At 34.5% G+C, this 21,604-nt stretch overlaps 1 protein-coding gene across 3 annotated transcripts in view; it reads right to left on the bottom strand.

Moving 5' to 3' along the window:
- COMMD10 (COMM domain containing 10) overlaps positions 1-21,604 on the bottom strand; it is a 173,500-nt gene that overhangs the window by 70,637 nt on the left and 81,259 nt on the right. Inside the window, exon 6 of one of the 3 annotated variants that reach the window (XM_068534214.1) lies at positions 15,227-15,302. The exons of the other annotated variants lie outside the window; for them this stretch is intronic. Coding sequence (XP_068390315.1) covers positions 15,237-15,302 — 66 coding nt within the window. The 3' untranslated portion in view covers positions 15,227-15,236. Of the gene's footprint in view, positions 1-15,226; positions 15,303-21,604 lie in introns of those variants that run through there. 3 annotated transcript variants of the gene reach the window in all.

Genomic DNA, 21,604 nt, shown 5'->3' with positions numbered 1-21,604 from the left:
TTTGGTAAAAATACAGGTCTTAGATAAAAAAACAAACTATTATTTTGGAAACTGTTCCTATGAGAACATCAGATTTGTCTTATATTTCTATTGAAAGCCCAAGAATAAAACCTTCTGGCTCATGTAAATATTACATACGTGCTACGTGCATTTTATGTGATCAACTTTTCCTCACTCTTGTAATGTATATCATTGAGAAGTAAAATAATCTTCTGAATCAACAGAACCACAACAGAAAATATTACTAATAAAAACTATGTAGAAATTCAAATTTTCTCCTCAGTGTAAAATCTTCTGATCAGTTTGCTATCTATTCCTTTTCCAATAATAAAAACTTTTACATAATGGTTAAAAAATATAAATCTAAGGAAAAAGAATTTCCTTAAAGTTAAAAATGTTTCTTCCGTATGCAAAAACACTGTATCAAAAAATACTGGACATCGTGTTCTTTTATGATTAAACCTCTAATCTACTTGGAGAAAATTATCAGTGCTGTAATGGTCTGGGTTGTCTTACTTCAAAACAACTGTCCCCTTGATATCAAATTCTGTAAATGATAAGGCTTTTCCTTTCCCACAGGGACAACTTCAAGAGCAGCTTTTCTAGTCTGACCTCTATATTAGGAAGGAAAAATATTGTTTTTCTTCTACGTACTCAGTCTATCTTCTACTATTCATACCAAAATTTTCTTCACAAAGCAAATCTTCATTTGAAAAAAAAAACACACACACTCTGGATTGATCTAAATAATTAGGCAATATTAAAATAATGATTATAAACAAATGAGAATAAGGGAAAAAGCCATTTATTTTTAAATATAGTACACCTGCATAAACAAAATATTTGATATAATCTTCACAGGCTCTTAAAAATTGCTCCCTTTTATAAAAGTTAGATGTAGTAGGACATCGCTTAATATTATTTTCTATCATATTCCCTTCAACTAAATGAACTTGACCATAATGCACCAATACTTGCTATAACACTTAAAATATGCTGAGGAATTATATTTAATGTAAGTAAACTTTCCTCATGTACATAGATCTTTATAAAATGCTCACTATACAATATAAATTTTCATTTCTTTTTCTCATATTCTACAACACACAAATTTGTTATCATTCACAGAATTAGCTACTATTTTAAAATGAGGCTGATAGCAAAATGAGAGAGAGCAAAAATAGAATTATGGTATATCTATAAAATATACTCTCCTTCCCAAAAAACCAAATCAAAGTAAGCAAAAACGATATTACAGATTGCTTAACTACCCAAATTATTAAGAAAAATAAGGATCCATCTCTAGTGGCAAAGAAAGCTGTACAGAAAAGACCTTCAGTATTTCACCCAATCACCAGTCCAGGAACTGGTGATTAACAAGAAGGAGTGGAGATATAAGAAATCTACTTCACTAACCTTTTACATAGGATTATATAAAATAGGTCATATTTCTCCTAAACAATCTTGCTGACAGGGTAGCACATATTTCACTGGGGACATTTCCATGTTATATGTATCAAGGCCTGGGGTCCTGAGGCCATAATTTAACCACAGATAAATGAGGAAATAGAAACACTAAAAAAGGAAAGGATAAGAGATTCACAGATATCAATGCAATTCAATTTAACAAATATTGAGCACCTATTATTCCCTGGTTTTGAGGGTCCCAAAGAACACCTTGAACAAGCTACTCTGTTTCAGTTTCCTCATCAAAATGGCAGTATTATTTATCTCATACAGTTGTAAAGATCAAATGAGGTAATATGTAAAAGTGTCTATAACAAGTAAACGCCCCAAAATGGCTATTAATTCCAGTATTTTTATTAATTAACATAACCATTGTGCTTCCTTTCTTTGGTGACAGAATAAAAATTTCTTGTTTTCAAAAATTTAATTCCTAAGTGAGCAAAATAGCTCCACATTTGCTCATTAATGTAGGTGATAAATTTTATGACCTTGGGTGTTGGAATTTTCAAATAAATTACTCATTGTCTAGTTCAAAAATATTAATTAAGGTTAGACTGTAATTACATCTTCTAATCCTCTTGTTCATTTTCAACTCTCTCTGTAGTTCCACTTTCTAGGAAGTTTGCTTCCCTTGGGCAACACAAAGGTCCAGGAAGCAATAGCTAAAGCTTTAAAGAAGAATTCTGACTCTATTGTCAAGTCCAATTCAAATAGGACAAAATATTCACATACACTCATAATAATCAACTATGGTTTAGTCTATATATTATACTACCATTTTCTGCATGATAAGATCCTATTTCTACAGAATGTGTTAGGGTTTAGTATTTCCATAAAAGCAGGTATTTTCTTTAAAAAAAAAAAAAAAGGCAGGTGTTTTCTGAATATGAACATTTTAAATTCAATCCAAAATTTATTTTAAACTATTTTACTCCATAAAACAACCTACATGTAAAATATGAAAAATTCCTTCTTTCCCCCTTTAATAATGAATTCAGGTACGTAAATAATAAAACTATGTAAAGCATCATTCACATTTTATCAATCACATTCACTCAGTGATACTGCATTTGCATTAAAATATGAATTCTCATCAAAAAGAAATACCACTGTATTATGAAAAGGCCACAAATTTTCTGGACTGTAAAATTAAAGTAAGATTGATAAGTAAACAAACATTGTATCCTCATTCCTCTAGAGGTACATGCTGTATATCAAGGAAATGAGATGGCAAACCTTTCCTCTATGTAAAAGACTTCTGAAGAGGTTTCGAACCGATTGGTCCTTAACCTTTCTTGGGTTACAGACTTGATAGTGCTCATAAATGCTACAGACATCTTAGGAAAAAAACGTGTATGCACATATACACAAAATGTAGCAATTTCAGGACTTTCATAGACCTTCTGAAGACAGAATCCATATAGATTAAGAATCCTTATATAGACCCTTGATATTCAGTGACTATTTTCACAGTGACCCCAAAGTTCAGGGCTTGTGGTAATTTATCATTTTGCAGAGGCACACATTTGAATCATGCTAAAATAAAGCTGGAAAACGGATGTGAAATAGCAAGTCACCCAGATAGTGAGGGAGCCTGGCATTCACCTCTCAGTTTGACTCTGGCATCTTTACAACTCATTATTAGAAGAATAAATATCAAGAAGTGCTTTGGTGGTAATCATTAATATATTCAGAAGGTCTCTGAACTTCTCATACTCAAAACGGTCCACTGTGCTTTCATATCCTAAGTCTCCTTGGCAAGTTATATCATGCTGATTCTCTAAAAGAAAGCAGGCTTATCAAAGATAACAAACCAATAAAAGAAATAAAGTATATTATCTCCATAGACAGCTATTCATTAACATATTTATTTAATTCCCATTTTGTAGAAGGAACGCTAGTCATAGTGTAGTTTACAGAGATAATCTTCTAAGAGCATTCAGTGTTATGCACCAAGTTTATTCCTGAAAATACTGACCACAAAGAACCACATGACGGATGTTTTATTATAGACACCCTAAAACAGGTAGTTTTAAGTGTCAGATATATTTACAAAACTCTTTATTTCTTAAAATCATTAAAGTTCTAACATGGGTTTGCTGATAGCCTTTAATGTCTGTACTAACTTCTAAAACAATCTCACGTTAAAACAAACAATTGGAAATCCAGTTAATTTTCTTAAAATAAAGATTATTGGGATGATAAAATGTGATACATTCATTATCTAATCTCAATGAAATGCCAAGAGTATTTCTTGAAATAGTGTACAGCTGGCATGGTTATTTTTTTAAAACTCAGAACTTCTACTGCACCTGTAACCCTGGCCTACAATTTTACGTCTTCCACTACCCATCTTCCCACCCCAACACCCTTTCCCCCGTCACAACATGGCATTCCAGCGCCTTCTGTCATCGGAACTTCATTTCCAATCTTCACTCCCCTTGTAAGCCCCATTCTGCAAAAAGCCCCAGCCCCAGGCAACCAGAGCTACTACCACAGGCTTACATATATATATATATATATATTCATTCCTACTCCTCACAAGATAGAAGGGTGGATGGGGACAGGATTATCACTTTTATTCTTAGAACTTTAAGAGGAGAAAGTACAGTGGACCCTCCGTATGAGCAAGTAATGCATCTGTGGGTTCAACCAACCCCAGATCAAAAATATTTGGAAAAAATAATCCGGAAAGTTCCAAAAACCAAAACTTGAATTTACCACGCACCAGCAACTTAGCACCATTCACATAGCATTTACATTGTATTCATAGCTATTTACATAGCATTTACATTGTATTAGGTATTATAAGTAATCTAGCGACGATTTGAAGCATATGGGAGGACGTGTGTATGTTACATGCAAATACCACACCTTTTTAATACAAGGGACTTGAGCATCCACAGATTTTGGTATCCACAGTAAATCCTAGAACCAATCCCTTACAGATACCAAAGGATGACTGTATAGCTTCCAGCTTTTCAAACTGGAACACTGTCTGACTATACTTTTCTATCAAACCACTGCTACAGATGGTCGTTTCACTCTAGGTACTATTTATATTACTCTGAGTTACATTATGAATCAAATAAACTTTTGAGAGCTGAATCATAAACTTCAAATGATACTCATCAAATTGTTTTTCAGGAGAAAGAAGTTAGAATTAAAATATTGATGGTTTCCTGAATATGCTGTGTATGAAGGCACTGTACTAAGTAGTTTACACAGATTCTAATTTAATCAACAAAATGAAGTAGGAATTATCACTATTTAACAAGATCTAAGAAAACCAAGGCTTAAAAGGGTAAGTTAACTTGCCAGGGCTGGAATTCAAATGCAGTTCTATCTGATCCAAGTCTGTGCTCTTAGCCACTACACTTCATTATCTTGTATGTGTATTTCAAGTTTTAAATATCACTGTATAATATAATCTTATTTCATGAAATGTTGAGTACGTGTGTATGTGTAAAATGCAGTTACAAACAGATATGTATTGAACTTTCCTGACCTTTAAAATCCATGTATTTAAAGTTTTCCAAATATTTGAAAAGCAACTGAAAAATTTCATCTATATATGTGATTTGAGCCTCACTAGAAATTCCTTTACACAAATTTATATTAATACACTAATGAGTAAAAATAGCAAGCTAAATAATAATCATTACCAAACTCTTTCATTTAACAACATGACCTCCTGGTAATCTATCAGGCAGCAAAACTGAAATTTTGCTTAGTTAATGGCAATTTCAAATAACATTAACTTTTATACTTCACCTTTCTTCCCTCAAACCTCTAGTTAAACCCTTGCAGAAGAAAGAAACTGTACTACAGTAGAGATACTTTACAGGTTATGATAATATTTCAGCCTTTCTATTTTCATTACATTAAAAATGCATACTACTGCTTTAAAATTTTATACAATTCTTGTTACTGTGCACTTCATTTTGCAACTTGTTTTTTTTTTAATCTGCACTGATTTTTGAAATTTATCTATCTTGGCAAAATAGAAGTCTAATGTTTCCATTTTGACTGCTATATGATGTCTCACATTACAAAGAAACCTGCTTAACTATCCAGCTAGAATAGGCCATGATACTGTTTTACTTTGTCACTACTGCAAATGTAACAATCATCCTATTGTTACCGAACTCAGGTTCAGGCGCTCACTGCTCAAAAGCCAGTAGTCGAGAGGCAAATGTTGGTAGAAAGGAAAGTTGCTTAATCAGAAAGCCTGCAGTCTGGGGAAAAGGTGGACTCATGTTCCCAAAAAACAACTCTGAAGATTCTGCTCAGCCATGATGATTTTTAAAGGGAAAAGGGGGAAGTGATCTCAGTTAATCATTGAGACAGAAGGTTAGGTTCTGTGTCATTTTCCACTGCATGAAGGCTAACTGACTCCTAATGATCTTTCCTCAGATGTTATCTTGCCCATGTGGTCTGGCTGCAGGATTGCTAAGGGGGCTGCTAGAGTTACAGAGCTAGTCATTCCGTAACTACTTAATTCTTCATTCCTACTTCTTTTAGTCTAGGGAAAGAATCAATAGGTTAGGCAAGGTACTGCATGCATTTAGTAGAACATAAGTCAGGAGTTAGGTTAAATGTTACCTCGTGATCTCATTTTTATAATTAAGGCTTAAGGGGAACAAAAACAGACAAACAGGAAAGGGGCAAAAGAGCTGCTTACAAATCCCCACTCGTCGGACATAATTCCATTTCTACGGGATTAGGGGCCAAGGTCTGTCTTCCATAACTTCTTCACACTTACATAGGTTGCCGTATAATTAGAGTGGAAGATGGGTCTGTAGCACCTCTCTGCTGACAATTTTAGTTGCCTGTTATGTATACAGGCAGAACAAGCTACTTCCTCTGATGACCACAAAGATATAGATTATTTTGAGCAATAGTGTTAATCCCATTCTCTTAAGGCCAGTTCTTCAAATAGTGCTAGCTATAGATTCAGTACTGCTCAAGATGGAGCAGCTTATGTCATGGCTACAATCTGGTTATCATGCAGTTAGTTTTTTCCCTCTGATGGGAGTTATAGTATCTGCAAAACAACTCAAGAATGTGCACCAGACATTGAGTCTGTGACTGTATTATGCTAATCATTAACTGCTTAAGCCTGCTCTTTTGTGACTCAGGGATGACTGGGAGACTTCAGTTTTTCTACAAACAAAAGGCAGGGGACAAAGAGGAGTGTTTGTATTTGGGGTGGGGGTGGGGGTCCTGCAGGGTTCTGCTTGGTTCCACTATACGTGTACAATGTTGGTTCATGCTGACATCTGGAGAGGTGAACTGCAGAGCCATAGGGTTTGTGCATCTCGAAGATTACTAGGTGTTATACAATTGCTTTTCAAAGTGGCTGTACCAATTTACTTTGCCACCAGAAATGTATAAAAGAGTTCCCATTTCCCTATATAAATATTTGGCAAATACCAGACCTTCACATTTTTGTCAATTTGATGGCTGTGCCAATGCTATCTCATCCATGTTTGTTACCTGATATTCCATTGGTTCATCAGTGAAATTTATTATTGATATAAAATTTTATTTTTCTTAGGGCTGACACTGTATTGTGATAGTGTTTACATATTTTATTAATCATTTTCAACTTGCTGTGATTCAGAACATTTAAAAACTCAGTTTTTAAGTCTGGAAATAAAATCTCTCTCTCTTAAGGAATGTTCTAGTTTGCCATAAGTTAAGACAATGTCTGTTAAAAAGCGCTTGGCCTCTTCATCATAAAATTATCTGGTTTTGAGGATTCTATTAATTAAAAAGAAAAGAACTTCTAAGTTTTATGCTATAAAAACATTTGGTAACCTACCTAAGGAGGTAAAAGACCTGTACTCAGAAAACTATAAGACGCTGATGAAAGAAATCAAAGATAACACAAACAGATGGAGAGATATACCATGTTCTTGGATTGGAAGAATCAATATTGTGAAAATGAGTATACTACCCAAAGCAATCTACAGATTCAATGCAATCCCTATCAAATTACCAATGGCATTTTTTACAGAACTAGAACAAAAAATCTTAAAATTTGTACGGAGACACAAAAGACCCTGAATAGCCAAAGCAATCTTGAGGGAAAAAATGGAGCTGGAGGAATCAGACGTCCTGACTTCAGACTATACTACAAAGCTACAGTCATCAAGACGATATGGTACTGGCACAAAAACAGAAATATAGTTCAATGCAACAGGATAGAAAGCCCAGAGATAAACCCACGCACCTATGATCAACTAATCTATAACAAAGGAGGCAAGGATATACAATGGAGAAAAGACAGCCTCTTCAATAAGTGGTGCTGGGAAAACTGAACAGCTACATGTAAAAGAATGAAATTAGAACACTCCCTAACACCATACACAAAAATAAACTCAAAAATGGATTAAAGACCTAAATGTAAGACCGGACACCATAAAACTCTTAGAGGAAAACATAGGAAGAACATTCTTTGACATAAATCACAGCAAGATCTTTTTTGACCCACCTCCTAGAGTAATGGAAATAAAAACAAAAATAAACAAATGGGACCTAATAAAACTTAAAAGCTTTTGCACAGCAAAGGAAGCTATGAACAAGATGAAAAGATAACCCTCAGAATGGGAGAAAATATTTGCAAATGAATCAATGGACAAAGGATTAATCTCCAAAATATATAAACAGCTCATGCAGCTCAGTATTAAAAAAAACAAACAACCCAATCCAAAAATGGGCAGAAGACCTAAATAGACATTTCTCCAAAGAAGACATACAGATGGTCAAGAGGCACATGAAAGGATGCTCAACATCACTAATTATCAGAGAAATGCAAATCAAAACTACAATGAGGTATCACCTCACACCGGTTAGAATGGGCATCGTCAGAAAATCTACAAACAATAAATGCTGGAGAGGGTGTGGAGAAAAGGGAACCCTCTTGCACTGTTGGTGGGAATGTAAATTGATACAGCCACTATGGAGAACAGTATGGAGGTTCCTTAAAAAACTAAAAATAGAATTACCGTATGACCCAACAAGCCCACTATTGGGCATATATCCAGAGAAAACCGTAATTCAAAAAGACACATGCACCCCAATGTTCATTGCAGCACAATTTATAATAGCCAGGTCATGCAAGCAACCTAAATGCCCACTGACAGACGAATGGATAAAGAAGATGTGGTACATATATACAACGGAATATTTCTCAGCCATAAAAAGGAGAGAAATTTGGTCATTTGCAGAGACGTGGATGGACCTAGAGACTGTCATACGGAGTGAAGTAAGTCAGAAAGAGAAAAACAAATATCATATATTAACGCATATATGTGGAATCTAGAAAAATGGTATAGATGAACTGGTTTGCAAGGCAGAAAATAGAGACACAGATGTAGAAAACAAACATATGGACACCAAGGGGGTAAAGCAGGGGGAGGGGTGGTGGTGGGATGAATTGGGAGATTGGGATTGACATATATACACTAATATGTATAAAATAGATAACTAATAAGAATCTACTGTATAAAAAAAATAAAATTCAAAAAAAATTTTGGTGCTTATGACAAAGGTTATTAAAACTATTAGAGGTATTAAAACTACTTATTTTCGTCTTTCCACACACACCTCAACAGAATTAATTATTTCATCCTCTGCTCATTCAAAGCACTTTATACATTAGTTATTTTAGTCAGCCTAATGTTAGTTTGTTGCTCCTTCATTAAGTTAGTTCTTTTAAGACTAGGATTGTCATGTTGTACTATCTTTAAGACGTAAAACACTAGAGTACCTCCTCATGTCCCCTTCTAGTGCCATCCCTTCAAGGATAAACACTATCCTGACATCTAAAAACACAGATTTGGACTTTATATAAGTAAAATCACACAATATGTGCTCTTTTGCCTCTGGCTTCTTTCACTCAACATTATATTTATATGATTCATCCATAGTTTAATATAGCTATAGTTTGTATAGTCTCAATGATGTATAGTATTTTGTTGTATGACCATACTACAATTTACTTATCCATTCTACTATTCATGGGCATGTGGGCAGTTTATACATTGGAGCTCTCATGAATAGTATTACTACGAACACGGTTGTCCACAACGTACATCTCCATTTCAGTGGGGTATAACCCTAGAAGTGGAATTTCTGAGTTACATGGTATAAGTATGTTCAATTTCAGTAGATAATGACAAATATTTTTCCAAAGTGGACTACCAAAGCCTAATTTTTACATTCATTTATTCACTCATTCCCTAATTTTTAAAAATGTGTTAAGCAAAAATGTGTTACATGGCTTGCACCAAGTTCCAATATCTCCACAGCACTAATTCCTTCCTACATTCATTTTCCTGAATAACTAAGGTGTGCCAGGTACTGGTCTACATTTAGTGACCACTGGATTAATAAGAAAGACAAAATCCTCACCCTCATGGTGCTTACAATCTAATGGCGAAACAAACAATAAACCACAGGTGATAAGTTTTAAAAAAAGATATAATATCAAAAAATGGAAAGTTCTATGAAAAAAAAATAAAGTGGAATAGAGGGAAAGAATGTGGAGTTGGGAAATAGGGTCCCAATTTAGATAAAATGCATGGGGCAGGTGTCTCTCAAAAGGTGAGATCTAATTTTGAAGTAGGTGGTGGTGAGAGTAATTACATTTAGCATATACTCTGAAAGTAGAGATAATAGGATTTGTTAATGGATTTGATATGGGGTGTGAGTACACTGATTATGATAGTTATTCATAAATATTTGGATGAATAACATTATCTGATAGTAAGTCTGTAGCATGAGCTACTACCTGCCAACAAATGCACACTCATTTATCAGGTGGCTTTTAGGCAGTTTTCAAAGTACTGAGTACATCTTCTACAATAATACTTAGATTGTATTTCAAATCTTCCTCTGTTGTCATCCCAACAATGTCAATAATAACTTTGTAAATAAATAATTATTATTTTTCCTAGAGAAAAAGATTTATAAATAACACAAATAAACATGAGCATGTCTGTATATGTGTGTGTTTATATATATGTATATACATAATCTTAACATCAAATGCTTAAGTTTAACAACGCAAGTGACTATATGAAAAGTTATCTTTTATTTAGTACGTCACTATTTCAGTGAATGAGTAGCTAACAATATCTTAAAGAAGACTGACAAATAGATCTGTCAATAAAATTTTTTTTAAGTACATAAAACCAAATCCTTTAAGAGATGCCTTGAGGAAGTTAATTTAAAATGTTTTAATGAGCATACTATGACTTGAGGTAATATTTCATGCCCTGTGCTAAATTACCAATTGCTATTGTATTTTTAATGTTGACTTTTTTCTTAGCGTTTTCATTTGAATTTACAACAATTCAACAGGAGACAGAGAACTTGGGTTCAGATTCAGTAATATCAACACATACTAGCCAACACTAACCACATGAATGGAGAAATAATGCATAAATCTCTTTAATTCTCCTAGTCTATTTTTTGCTCTCCAAAATGAGAACAGTAATACTTGCATGCTACATCCTTAGAACTAAAAATCAAACAGAGTACTCCACAGCTTTGATCTTGTGTTTCCAAGAAATACTATTCGGAAAATCAGTCTTAACGGACAGATTTGTCACATCAAACTGGCATCTTATGTGGTTATCAGTCAGTTGACAACCTCTTCTCTTGTAAAACAGTGAAAATATTAAGGGCTAGGTACACAAAGCCTTAGTATGTACTTATCCAGAAAGTTTTACACTTGATCTCTAGTTTTTGTAAAGGAAGGAAGAAAATAAAATGAAAATGAAAATTTCCAGACAGAATTATAAGAAGAAAGGAGAGTAATTATTTATTAAATGAGTCAAAGTACAGCATATAATATGCAAACTGCAAATAAAAAAGAAAAAAAGAAGACATGGCTTAATCATAGGGTGGTTAATAAATGTAATCTAATTGTAGAGCTTTGAATGGCTTCTGAGTAAGACTTGGAAGAATGTGAATGGCTATGGGAAAGTAGTCAAAGAATCAAAAAGCAAAACAAAAGTAAAAATTTAGAAAATTACTATTCACAATAAAAGACATTCCCAAAGTTTAATCTAACAAATGAGCTACAATGGAGAAACAGTACACAGTTGAAACTGGAAAATACACAGTTAAAACTGTAAAAACTTAAGAATGAAAAAGGTAATTCATTTTACAAAGGGTTCAATAGAACTTGATACACCTCTGCATCTAAAGGATAAGATGGACAGTTCTGACAGCCCTGTTTGTTCTCAACCACGTAAACAGCCTGGTGAAAGAAAGCTATACTCTCCTCTACTGAGAATGGAAATTGTTTTCACTTATTTCAATTATTAAATGCCTACTGTGCAGACTGCTATGGTTTCTTCCCTTCTAGGTGTTTACAACAAGAGACAGATAATAAATAACTGAAAAGATACCCAGTAGTCACACCTCAAATAAGTAAATAAGTAATCCACATTAGCAACATGTACAAGGAAGGAGTAACTGCACGTTACTGCACAGCGTGTAATGGGAGTCATGAGTGTTACGTGGATAGGAATGTCTAGCCAAGAACTGTTAAATGAGGAAGCTTCCAAGAAATGACAGAATACCAGGAGCTTTTGAAGGAGAAAAGAAAAGGTGACCAGAGTGTATTCAAGAGGTTGTATTATACTAGGACTGGGAAAAGGATCCAAAAGCTAAATAAAAATATTATAACTAAATAAAGCTGGTCAAATCACTTTTTTAACAGGGTTAGAGATAGTAGCCTAGAAGTTTCCTCTCCTAACATGAGTGCTAAAATGTTTCACATGCATTTATCTCATTTAATGTTGAGTTGTTATTTTCATTTTAGCAAGAAGGAAATTGAAACAAATGATGAAGTGACTTGTCCAACTTCACCAGGAAGTGGTGCAACCAAGAGTAAAACCCAGGCAGTGTGACTCAGGAATCCACGTTCTTTTCTGCCTTCTCTACTAAACTGTAACTCCATAATGGTCAGAATGATTAAGGTCACATATTGCCAGAGCTTTGTACAACTTCTGGTTCACAGTAGGTCCTCAGTAAATAATGGCTAAAAGAAAGAATGGGAAGCAGTGCTAAAGGTGGGGAGTGTGATACAGAAAAAAATACTGATATTCCCCTCTCTCTCTGATAATGTAATGTTCTGAAATCAATGGAGAAAACTTGGTGAATAGGACAGAACACCTATTATCATCTTTATGCAGTCTCTTGAAGGACTAACAAGAAGGATCGAGAAAGTCAAGAAATCTCTAATCCTACTGATGTCCTTCCCTAATACAAAGGATTACTCATTTCAGTGGGTCAAGACTTGGATATACAGATTCATCTAAACTATTAATAAAAAAAAATACAATTCACATTAATTAAAAACACAGCTATTGGGCATTTGTAATGCCTAAAAATTAAATGTTTATTTCAGGATTATAGGAGTAAAAAGACCAGGTATTCTAGACTGCATATAATAAAATGGATGTAGTAATGCAATAATTATATTAATAGATGTGTCTAATTCAAGTAACTCAACTGAAGATCAGAAACATTTGAAAGAGTACTTTTAGATTCTCTCTCAAGTTTGCTAACCTTAATTCTTAAAAAATAAAAAGGCTTATTAAAATAGGAAAAGAAAAAAGCTAGATTGTATCTTTGCAGTTATTTGGACACAATGTTTCTATTTATAATTTGGGGGGAAGGAAGGGAGAGGAGAAGGGTGATTGCTTCCTCACGCCTGCCAGCCCAACACCATGGGTTGTCCCTGCTTCTCAAAGGAAAGTCAAACCAAATACTCTACCATGGTTGGATTATATCCCTGATTCAAACATCTACCAAAGAGGTTTGCTTCTGGTAGTTTATCTCCCTTAGGGTGAATATAAATTTTATTTTTATTTCACCAATCCTATTTTCAGGAAAACTCCTCCCAAATATTCTCCCTCCTTTGAATATAGAGCAACTCACCCACTTTCTACATTTTTCCAGTGCTAGAAATCAATGATAAATGTGTGCATGGGTTCACCTACCCATAAGGGAAATGGAAACTGCTGTTTTAACTCTAAGGCTACTCAATGGAACAAATGGATTAGGAAGTTTAAACAGTTCCATTGGCCATAAATTCATGATAAATCTGTAGAAAACGCCTTCATGAATTCTCCACAATACACAACCATAAGCCCACCATAACTAAATATGATGTGTCTGATAACTGATATCCTGAATGTTTGATGTGAAGATAACTCATCAACAAGATAATAACCTCAGTAAACAATCTCTAGAATTAAGAACAATGAAATTTTATTCAACTTTGTTTCTAAATTGCTTTTTTACTTTCAGATACTACCACATAAGTGAGGCATGTAAACAAACAAAGGAGGGAAAAGAATCAGTGGAGGGGGAATTCAAAGTGTTTTAGAGAAATAAGAAACACTCACAATAAAAGGAAGCAAATACCAAAAGAACTTTTTGGCCAACCCACTATAACTGAGCGAGTCAAGAAAACAAAGTAAAAACCAAACAGATGCTAAAAAATGTCTAAGCCAAATTAAATCCTCTAGTTTTCTTAATATCTGTGATGTGAAGGCAAAAAAAAGTGGAATAACAACTTAGTTTCTTAAAAGAAGCCATCTTGATCTTATATTTTTGGTGGTTATTTATATTTTCCAAGGTATGAAATAGAATACTATTGAGAAAGGAACATAAATATATACATACAAACACAACACACACATATGCATGTATATATATATATGTGTATATATACATACACACATATGTACATATACAAATACACATATATGCATATGTGTGTGTATGCATATGTGTATTTTCTCAACAAATCATGTTAACTGAATATATAATTTTTTCCCCAACATATCATGTAACTGAAGGAAAGACTAGAAAAAACATCTAATGAAACAGAATGCTGGAATCTTTTCCTCCAGGTAAGGAATGATTACTACACTGCTTTTAGATGCCTGCAGAAACTCAGTAACACCAGATGCTACTATAGGTAGTATGGCTAATTAAGGTTTAATGTACTTTTCTACTTCAACAAATAAATGGGAGGAACTGCAGGGAATTATTTTGTATTGCTAGGAAAATCATATAATGGTCAGAAAAGTGAAAATAAACTTCCACAAAAAATTCTGTTTTCTTTCGCATGTTTGAGGAACGTTTTCACTTATGAAGAATCCCCCTCCTCCCTTTAATTTGGAATTTAAAACTTACGTTGTACATTTTAGTCCTTTCAGAGTAAGAAGGTTTTGAACACACCAGATGTATGACCATCTAGGAAACTGATGTTTAATGGCATAAAAAGAAGAGCTGCTGGAGCTTGGCAGCCATTTTATTACCATCTGATTTAGCAGCATCCAACAGAGATGACAAGTTTTATCACGCACCTTTAACTACTAAATTCACAAAACAAACAGAAGGTTTACCATGGGAGGTAGAGAGTGATCAGACTATATCCTCTAGTTACTCTTCCAGTAAAACAGCATGTGTTGTCTAAAATTGCTATGGGAACCTCGGAGCTCATAAGAAAAATCCAGTTCTAGTTGAATGTCTTCTTTAATATCCTATACTAAAACCTCTATAGTAAATAAAAAGTTTACATGCAGACATCCATTATAAGTAAGATCAAATATTAACATTAAAATGGAATACAATGATGTTAAACTTTGCAATTTAATTATGGTGCTGAATTCTTATTAAGCATATAAGTAGTTTCATTGCGTGATGTTTTTGTTTGCATATTACAATTATTTTTAACATATTCTGTTACTCAAATGAGTAAGAGGGAAGACAAATTTGTGCTCTAGTTCTCCTTCTTCCTGTAATATAAAATAGAGAATGAGGGTAACATTAGATATTTTCTCCTCAAAAATGGCAGGTATTTCTCTAAATATTCAACATCATCAGGAACCAGATCCAAAAGAAAAATTAATGCAGAAGGTACAGAAAAGAAGGGTGAAAACACCTAAGTGAACATGAGATAAGAAACAGTAACTTAAGCCTCATTGCAACATTTCCCTATATGAACCACTCATATTACTTTTCATAAAAATGTAATTTAGGGCAGTAGAAAGAGAATTTGATTGAGAGTGCAAATATTTAGGTTCTAGTCCCATCTCTGTCATTTACAGGCTGTGGAACTTTGGGTAAACCAAAAACCTTCCCAGCATTTGCTTTACAGACTTAAAACCGAACAGCAACTTCTCATTCTCTTCATTTAATGCTGCAGTGTGGTCAGGGTGTCAGTTTATAACATTAAAATGATTTCCACAGCAACCAGTTGGTGTCAATACAGTATTTATAATTCTTTCTATTCAGTCAAAAGCAAGAGACTGGCTTCTAAAGGTGAACATCTACTAAAAGCATGCATCTCTACTACAGAGCAAGGAGAAAACCAAAATGTACTTGAAAATTAAACTGCTCCTTCTAAGTTTCCTCTTCTCTCTCCAGCTGTGACTAATATTAAAGCCTTTCTTTTTAAGGGTAACAATGGACATTTCTGAGGATAACTTGACTTAAGACTATGAAATTAAGTTTTAATTGTAGCAGGCAGTATATATATGTGGTTTTAGATTTATATATACATGTATATGTATATCTATCTCAAGCTAAGACTATGTGTGTGAGAAGAGAGGAGAGGAGAGGGGAGGGGAGACGCATCTGAGACCACTCTCCTTACATCTTTGGTTGTCAAGCCTTTCACATAATAACCACAAAGAAAGCATCCATGGCTCTAGCTCTGGGCTGAACTGACTTGAGAATTAGGGCCTAGTATAACGGAGCAGGACCTTATGGGGCCTTCCCAGGACAGACCCCCTGCCCCATATCCTCTGCTCTAGCTCCTCTTCGAAGTACCTAGATAAAAGTATCTGATGCACATTTCCTGTGTTGTTCTACAGATGCTAAAACCACCACCAAATGTAAGAAATTAACTACTTGATGATCATGAGCACATAGCCCCCAGACGTACTGGTGCCTAAGGACTGATAATGTTAACCCCTGTGATACTGCCCATGTTACCTCACCATCAACCAATCAGAGAATTATGCATGAGCTGATCACATTCCCTGGGATGCCCCTCCTTCACCTCACCTTTAAAAATGCTTTGCTGAAACCCATGGGGAGTTTGGGTGCTTTGAGCACTAGCTGTCCTGAACTCCTTGCCTGGAGCCCTGCAATAAATGCTGCACTTCTCTTCACCACAACCCAGTGTCAGCAGATTGGCTTTATTGCGAGCAGACCCAAGTTTGGTTCCGAAACACTAGTACTTCAATTCTACCTCTACTACTAATTCAATATATAACATAGGCAAGCCACGTAATCTCTCTGTGCTTCAGTATCTGAACTGGATTCTACTCAAACGGTAACTGGCTCCTTCCATGGGGGCCTATGGTAATTTACACTTTATCGCACTTTCAGAAAGAAAAAGTAGCAGAGTTCTTCCACAGATTTTCTATTTCTATAAAAATAAAATTGTCCTCAACTCTACTTATAATTCTTATTGGCAAGAAAGATAAAAAAACCCAACTGTTTACATGAAATACAATGACATTTTAGAAAGTAAAAATTGTTGCCTAAGGTGTTAATTTCATATTATATCTGCAAAGCACATTACCATCAAATGGAATGACCTTTTTATGCTCTCTTCCAAAACTGAAGACTATGACTGTGAACTAGACTCTGCAAAATGTGGCAAACAACCCCACATATTAAAAATGCCACAAGTGTTTACTGCAGAAAACATAAAAAAGGATAGATACTTATTTGGCAGAAACAATTATCCTTTCTTGATTATATACTTCTGATAAAAATTACTGACAATCTATAAAAAGAAAACCTTTATTATCAAGACGTTATTTTTGCACATGCTGAAAGAACAGGAATACAGGTATATTCTAAGTGCTTCTAAGCTTTATTTAGAAAATCATATGTCACACTAAAACAATATCCATTATTTCTTAGGTTTTGCTTAGTGTCTCCTTTTCCTGATAAATTTGAATATTTGTGCTATCGTTTATATATGAAGATAAAAATTTATCATTCAGAGTACACTATATTAATTATTTTCCTAATCATTATATTAGATTGTGACAAGCCATCCATACACACAGATTTAGTATTTCTGTGACTAATAATAGCATGAGGGATGTCTGAATAAAGTATCACCGTCTATAGTCATAAATAAATTTTCTTAAAGGTAAGCTAGTACAATATCAACTCCATTACTCTGACTTCTTAATATCATGATAATCACCTATATTCACCAAAGCAGGGATGGGAATGTTAACACAGTTGGCTATTAAGTTTTTTATACTAGAGAGTCATCATTTTAGCTATGTGTGTCTATGATTATTCATGCATGAATTTATTCTCATTAATAACAAAACAGCTGAATTCTGTGCCTGCTTACCATAACCACATTTCCTCATACTGAGTCAGTCAGCCCACCACTGTAAAGGGCCACAAGTTACGACAGGACTTTTAAAGTGAAATGTTAAATATCTGACTATAAAAGCAAAATGAAAACGCTTGAAATTTCATCTGTGGCTTAATTAGGCTCTAAGTTAAGCACCTCTCCCCGCAACAAGTCACATGGCTATGACACAACTTCTTATAGCCATCAGCAGCCTCTGCGAATATATTTTATTCTGCTAGGGTATACTTTAATTCTAGCATTTTATTAAATAGATTCTGACCCTTACTTACTTGATTGACCCTCATAAAAGGAAAAACTAAATATAATTAAAAAAACAACAATAACACAGCAAAGAGAAGCAAATTCCACTGAAGAATCACTTATGTTACAAAAATATATTTTCTTCAAGTTCAAGAAAATTTTCCCCATAGAACCAACATTATGAACAGCAATCAGACTTCCAGACTCACTCGTAAAATTTGATGTGAACCTTAATGTAGCTGAACTACAGAACCTTTTCAAAATTTAATCCTAGGTAGTTGGGAAGCATTTGGGAACAAGGGTGGCAAGAGACAGTGTTTATTATTATTGTTATTACCAGTGCGAATCATAATATCCAGTAAGCTATTACTTACCAAGTACCCACTACATGCTAGGTATTGTGATAAATGCTTCACATATTTTGCCTCATTTAATTTTCATAGCCACTCTGTGATATAGGTATTATTTTCATCCTACAGGTTAAAATAATGAAGACTTGAAAAATTAAGTGACTTGCCTAAGGTCATATAGTTGGGAAGTGGCAAAGTCATACTCAGGTCCACATGGCTTCCAAAGTCCATGCTGTCTACCACTTTGTTACACTGCCAACCTTCAAAATACCTACTTTCCTTTCCAGAGCCAAAATTTCCAGTCCTTAAGCACAGGTGATCCCAGCTACACAGCAGAAGAAACCTTTCTTATATAATTTGCACTGGATATAAATAACTAAATCCTACCAGAAGTAGCATTTGCATCTTTTCAAAAGGAGGCAATTGAATTCAACTGAATTCAAGAACGATATATTAGATAGGGAAACAAAAGCAAGCAGAACAGCTTGCAATGGGAAGTAGATCAGCCCTACTGGAAGAGGACTTCTATACTTGTCTCACTGGCATCTTTTCTTTTTTGGAAATATCACAACTCCATTCAGTGTGATACTGGTAGAGCTATCAATCATGTGGCCTTCCATACTCAAACCCTGGTGGCCATGAGAACCAAGCGAGGCCAATAGTTTTGGGGGTTCCCCCACCCCCCAGAGATTTTTTTAAATTGTCACTGGGGAAAACAACAGTCATTCATACTTATCTGAAGTCTGGAACTATAAGAATGATAGACATTTGGACACATGCAGTCCATAGAGAGTACTTGCTGGAGAATAAAGCCATTACAAAAGAGTAGTAAAACTGAACAATGTAGAGACAAAGCCGTGGTGATACTGCTTGAACCCCTGCATCCCACCATGACTGAGGTTAGAGATTCACCTCTTGTTTCACAGTAGCTATTTGAGCCAGCAAATTTTGACTAAGTTAATTTGTGTTAGATCTCTGACGTTCACACCCAGAAGAATCCTGACTAACATAGGTTTTTGAGAGTTTGCTCTTGAGGGCATCTTCCCCCTGGAGTGCTTTCACTGGTTCTTTTCTTTATCCATTCCAAGCAAGAGGGAAATGAAGATAATCAATTTCAATTTCAGACCAAGAATGACTGGTAAAGGGAAAATACAGGGATACTGAATGACGTTGGGGCAGTTAAAGGCAGTATTAATAAATATTACTTTCCTACTTAAAATATTTATGTACAAAAATCTGGAAATAGCATGATTCTCATCCATACGCTCATATTTTCAGTCACGATGTTTGACAGAAAATCACAATGTTTCAACATCAAAACTTCAGAAAGTTATATAATAAGGCAATAACAGTATAAAATGTAGGGAAGTGCTTATTACAAATCAAATACAATTCAGCAAATGTTTGTAATGTGTTTAATTTGACTTTTTAAAATTACATGTCTTACATGACTATAATATTCTTTTTAAGTTTTGTTTCTCAACTTGGGTTTTACAGATTTAAGTCATACAGAAAGTAAAAATGCAGCTATCTTAAAGTTTTATAGAATTCAAGGTTTCAATTCTCATCTCTTTCTCATCTCTTTCTGGATTAATTCTTCACCTTCAAGTATTAGTTGCTTTTCCTTGTTAATATTTCATGTATAAAAGGTATATATAACTAAAATATAAATAAAAAGCTAACCTTTAAAATGTGGTGGCAATAATCCATGATGCCAATTCAAGATGATTTAGCATTTACATCCCAAAGAAACTAGGACTCTTGGTGGCCAACAACAGAAACCTACGCCCTAAACTAGCATAAGCAAAAAGGTAATGTATTGGCTCAAAGGATTAAAATGTATGAGTAGGAATGGCTTCAGGCATAGCTGGATTTAGGCTTCAAAATATATCATCAGGACTCAGTTTCTCTCCCTCCATCCTCTCAGTTCTACTTTCTGATATGTTGGCCTCCTTCTCAGGCTCCATGTGATGTGTGAGGCTGTAGTGCTTGAAGCTGCTACAGCCATCTTCCTATCAGTATATACTGATATATACTCACCCAATCTGAACCAATCCATGTACGTAAGGAGAGACAATGTGCTGATTGCTTAGGTATAGGTCACATACACCATCTCTGAGTTGGCTGGTGGGTGTGGCCTTACCCTACGAGCAAGGAAGGGGTGGATTCTTCAAAAGAAAATCAAAGGGATGTTTTCCATAATATCAGGAATACATGCCCAATACAAATTATATCTTTTCATAATAAAAATTATATGAACAAAAAATAACATCTACAAAAAAATGTTTTAAGTTTTTTAGAGTGGAACTATATGAACAATTTCTTGAAAATAGTATTCTTAATTAGATGTTCGTTGTTTCCTTCTGATGCCACTACTGAAATAATTAAAACCTATAATTTCCCCCTTTCAAATTCCCTTTTAGAACGTTAACTGAAATTCAGGGTTTTGACAGCTGTAGCTACCAAAAAAAAAGGATATATTTCCAGATAGTTAGAGATTAAGCCCAATTACTGCCACTAATAATTGTACCAGTCAGAGTTCTTGGTTGCAGGAGCAGGTGCAATCTGTTAAGTTAAGCAGAAAAGGACACATAAATGAAGCTGAAGAAACAGACTTAGGAAACAAGCTGGAACTAAAGAGCACTAGGAGGCCAGAAATGCCACGAAAATCATGCTGAAGGAAAGAAAAGTTGGCTTAGGAAGCCTCTGCTGAGAATGTTGGCACCACTACCACTGCTGGTACCAGTGCCTCATTTGTTAACTGTCCCCTATTCCTTTGTATTGCTTTTTTCAGATGTGAAGTTTCATGCAGAGATTTCTAACCAGTTGAGCATAAATCATGTGCCTGAACTCAAGCTGTATCAAGAGGTATGAGAGGCATGATCGCAGCATTATGGCTTCCACAGTAGAAGTAGGACTTCAAGCACTTAGAATAAACCCTAACATATAATAAGCCCTTAATAAATGTAATTTATTATTCTCATAAAAGCATGGTTTAAGTAATTATGTGGCAAATAATGTTTTTACCATGATACTATATGAGCGATAGATCGTTTTCATTAAAAAAAAAAAAAAAAGCAACAAAGATATTTCC

The sequence above is a fragment of the Eschrichtius robustus genome, chromosome 2 (assembly GCF_028021215.1).
Source record: "Eschrichtius robustus isolate mEscRob2 chromosome 2, mEscRob2.pri, whole genome shotgun sequence".
NCBI lineage: Eukaryota > Metazoa > Chordata > Mammalia > Artiodactyla > Eschrichtiidae > Eschrichtius > Eschrichtius robustus.
The sequence above is the reverse complement of the archived record's forward strand: the minus strand, read 5'-3'. Positions and strand labels throughout refer to the sequence as shown.